This window comes from Trichogramma pretiosum, unplaced genomic scaffold, assembly GCF_000599845.2.
Source record: "Trichogramma pretiosum strain Unisexual culture from Peru unplaced genomic scaffold, Tpre_2.0 scaffold3, whole genome shotgun sequence".
Classification (NCBI taxonomy): Eukaryota; Metazoa; Arthropoda; class Insecta; order Hymenoptera; family Trichogrammatidae; genus Trichogramma; species Trichogramma pretiosum.
Genome location: NW_019641698.1, coordinates 44,685 through 47,460, shown reverse-complemented (window position 1 = coordinate 47,460; position 2,776 = coordinate 44,685). Strand labels below are relative to the sequence as shown.

Here is a 2,776-nt window from a genome sequence, read left to right as displayed (position 1 = left end):
ACACACACACACACACACACACACACACACACACACACACACACACACATACATACCAACATGTGTCAGAAATTCGATCTAGTATATAGAAATATCATTAAATATACCCTACGATTACTCTATAAAAAAGCCGAAATGGAGCCCATCACAAAGCTTCCTCTATGAGGAAGCAATATGGGGTTGATGGTTGGTCGATGAAGAGAGAAAATCAGTGTTCAAATTTTACTCATTTCAACGTGAACTATACAATTGACGATACAATTTGATACAATTAAGGGACTTTTATACAAATATTTTCACTTTGCCACTTGCAGATTTGAAAATGAAGGTACTCGCCATCTAGCGGTTGAGGCTAACATCGTATATATTATTTGCGGTTGAAAACTAGGCTAAATTTTTGAAAAAGATAAATTGTCATTTTCAGGTTCATGTGTATCTCAAAATGCGCTTAATATTTCTAACATAACTGTATAAGAAAATTAGCCAAAGATAAATCGATTAATGGCCATGTATTTTAAAAAATTTTAAAGTCGTTTTATTCATCGCAAACACGTATGTGCACTTTCGTCCTTATGAAATATATATAATTATATAATATAGTTGATGTTCATTGTTATTTTTTAGTAAAGAAAACACGGCGTTAGCGAGTCGAGCAAAAATTTAAAAACCAAAAAAAAAAGAAAATAAACAAATAAATTGAAATAAAAGAAAACTCAAAAACAAACGACACACAATACTGAAAATGTCAAAACATTTGAATACGTACGAGTCCGCCGATGATAATATTCGATCAAAAGAAAATCGATATCTATAACGATCCATTATATCGATGTGCAAAAAAAAAAAACAAAGAAGCAAAGCGCAAACTCACATCGTTAGAGGCGGCATTGGAAATCTCCGAGATCTCGTCGGGAGTCGCGAGCGGAGCCAGATCGCCGCCGTCGTCCTCCTCCAGCAGTCGGCTGCCGCTCTTCTCGAGATAATTCTCGAACTTGCCCTCCTGGCTGTAAAAGTTGCCGCTGTCGTAGGGGGTGCTGCCCACGCTGCACTGATCGTGCAAGCTCGGCAAGCTCTGCAAGCTCTGCGGCTGCTGCTGCGGCTCCTCCGCGGCTTGCGTGACGACGATCGACACGGGTGATAATTCCTTGTCGACGTGGCGATGATGATCGTCGAGCCAATCGGAGCTCTTGGTGGTGGTGGTGTTGGTGTTGTTGTCCTTGAAATCCGTCACGTCGGTGGACACGGTCTGCGTCGTAGTCGTCGGTATATTGCTGATCGACAGACTACTGTTGCTCTCGTCGTCGTCGTTGTCCACGCTGGTCGGCTCGGGGCTTCTGGCCTCGGTCTCGTAAAACGAGCAGGACTTCTCGTCCACCCCCGAGGCCTCTTTAAGCGAGATCGGCTCGGGTATCTCGTGCTCGATGAAGGTGGCGCTCGACAGATCCTTGAACTCGTTGTCGTTGTACTTGGACGAGTCGTCCTCGGTTATCTCGTCGAGCAGCAGATCGTCCGTCAGCAGATGTCCGTTGTTCTTGTCCTCGTTGCTGCTGCCGCTGCCGCTGCTGCAGTTGCTGCTGGGCGTGACGACGAGCTCGTCGATGTCCTGATAGAGCTTGTCGGTGGCGACGATCGACGATTGACCACCGCCCTTGGACGAGTTGTTGTCGTCGGTGGTCTCTTCCGTGACTAAGAAATCGCTCAGGGTGTTGGTGGTGGTCTGATCGTCCTCGGCTTGCTTGCCGATGTCCTCCTCCTTCTCGTGATTGATGTCGTTTTTCAACTGCAGCTCGTTGGACACTTCGTAGGCGGACGGCAGAGACGGACCCGTGGTGGTCGTGGGCTCGGTCGTCGTGGTCTCCGTCTCGATTTCGAAAACTTCGTCGTCCTCGTCCTCGTCGACGTCCTCGACATCTGGCGGATCCTTCGGGTCGGGACTGACGTGGGCATTGGGATAGGGCTCGGCTATCAGCCGATAATGCTCGATCTCGTGCGTTATGAACTGCTCGTTTTCGTCGATCAAAGACCCGCGTCGAGGCTCAAGAATAATCCTCTTGGTGATTTCAGGCTGCTGCTGTACCACCATGTCGTCCTCGAGCAGTGGCTCGTCGTCCTCGGTATCGTCGTCCGCAGCGGCCGTGTCGTTGTTCGCCGCGGATATCCTCAGGGCGAGCTCGCTGTCGATTATCTCCTGCAGGCTTTTGTCGTCGTCCTGCTGTTGCTGAGAGTCTTGCTCGTTCTTCGCGTTGTTCGCGATCACGACGAGATGATCGTCGTCGTCCTCCTCGTTGACGCGGTCGTCGTGTTGTTCGTCGTCGTCGCGATCGACGCAGCTCACGAGTTTGTTATTGTGGCTCAGCAGCAGGTCGCCGTGATTATTCAGGCCGTTATTGTCGTTGTTGATGGTCAAGCCGTTGTTAGTAGTTTGCAAACCACACACGCTCAAGTCTCGCGACGAGTTGTTAGTCTTGCCGTTCAGGGCAACGTTGTTGCTACTTACGACGCTCATGCTCTTCGTTTTCGTCGCAACGTCGGCCATCTCTCTCTGTCGACGTCTCTCTCCTCTCGGTTGACCTCCTCCCGCTGCTGCTGTTCACTGGCTCGCTGGGGCTGGCTCACTGACCGATGGAACTCCGAATTGCCGTGTTCTGCAACGAAAGGATGGACGATTGGTTATAAAATTGAATGTAATATAATAGTTTTGCAATATCGATAATCATATATTTATAACGAAAGTGTGGGCGGTTTTTCAAGTTTTAATATGCATCTGTCCTCATCG

General features: G+C 48.4%; 1 protein-coding gene across 12 annotated transcripts in view; it reads right to left on the bottom strand.

Annotated features, from left to right (window-relative positions):
• Nucleotides 1-2,490, bottom strand: part of LOC106651448 — a 31,430-nt gene extending 28,940 nt beyond the window's left edge. For all 12 annotated transcript variants that reach the window (XR_002763619.1, XM_014369943.2, XM_023462400.1 and 9 more), the window contains exon 1: nt 872-2,490. Coding sequence is in view for 11 of the 12 variants with exons in the window: in XM_014369943.2 (XP_014225429.1) it covers nt 872-2,083 (1,212 nt within the window). In the remaining variant the exon portion in view is untranslated. The remainder of the gene's footprint in view (nt 1-871) is intronic.
• Between the last annotated feature and the right edge of the window lie 286 nt (nt 2,491-2,776).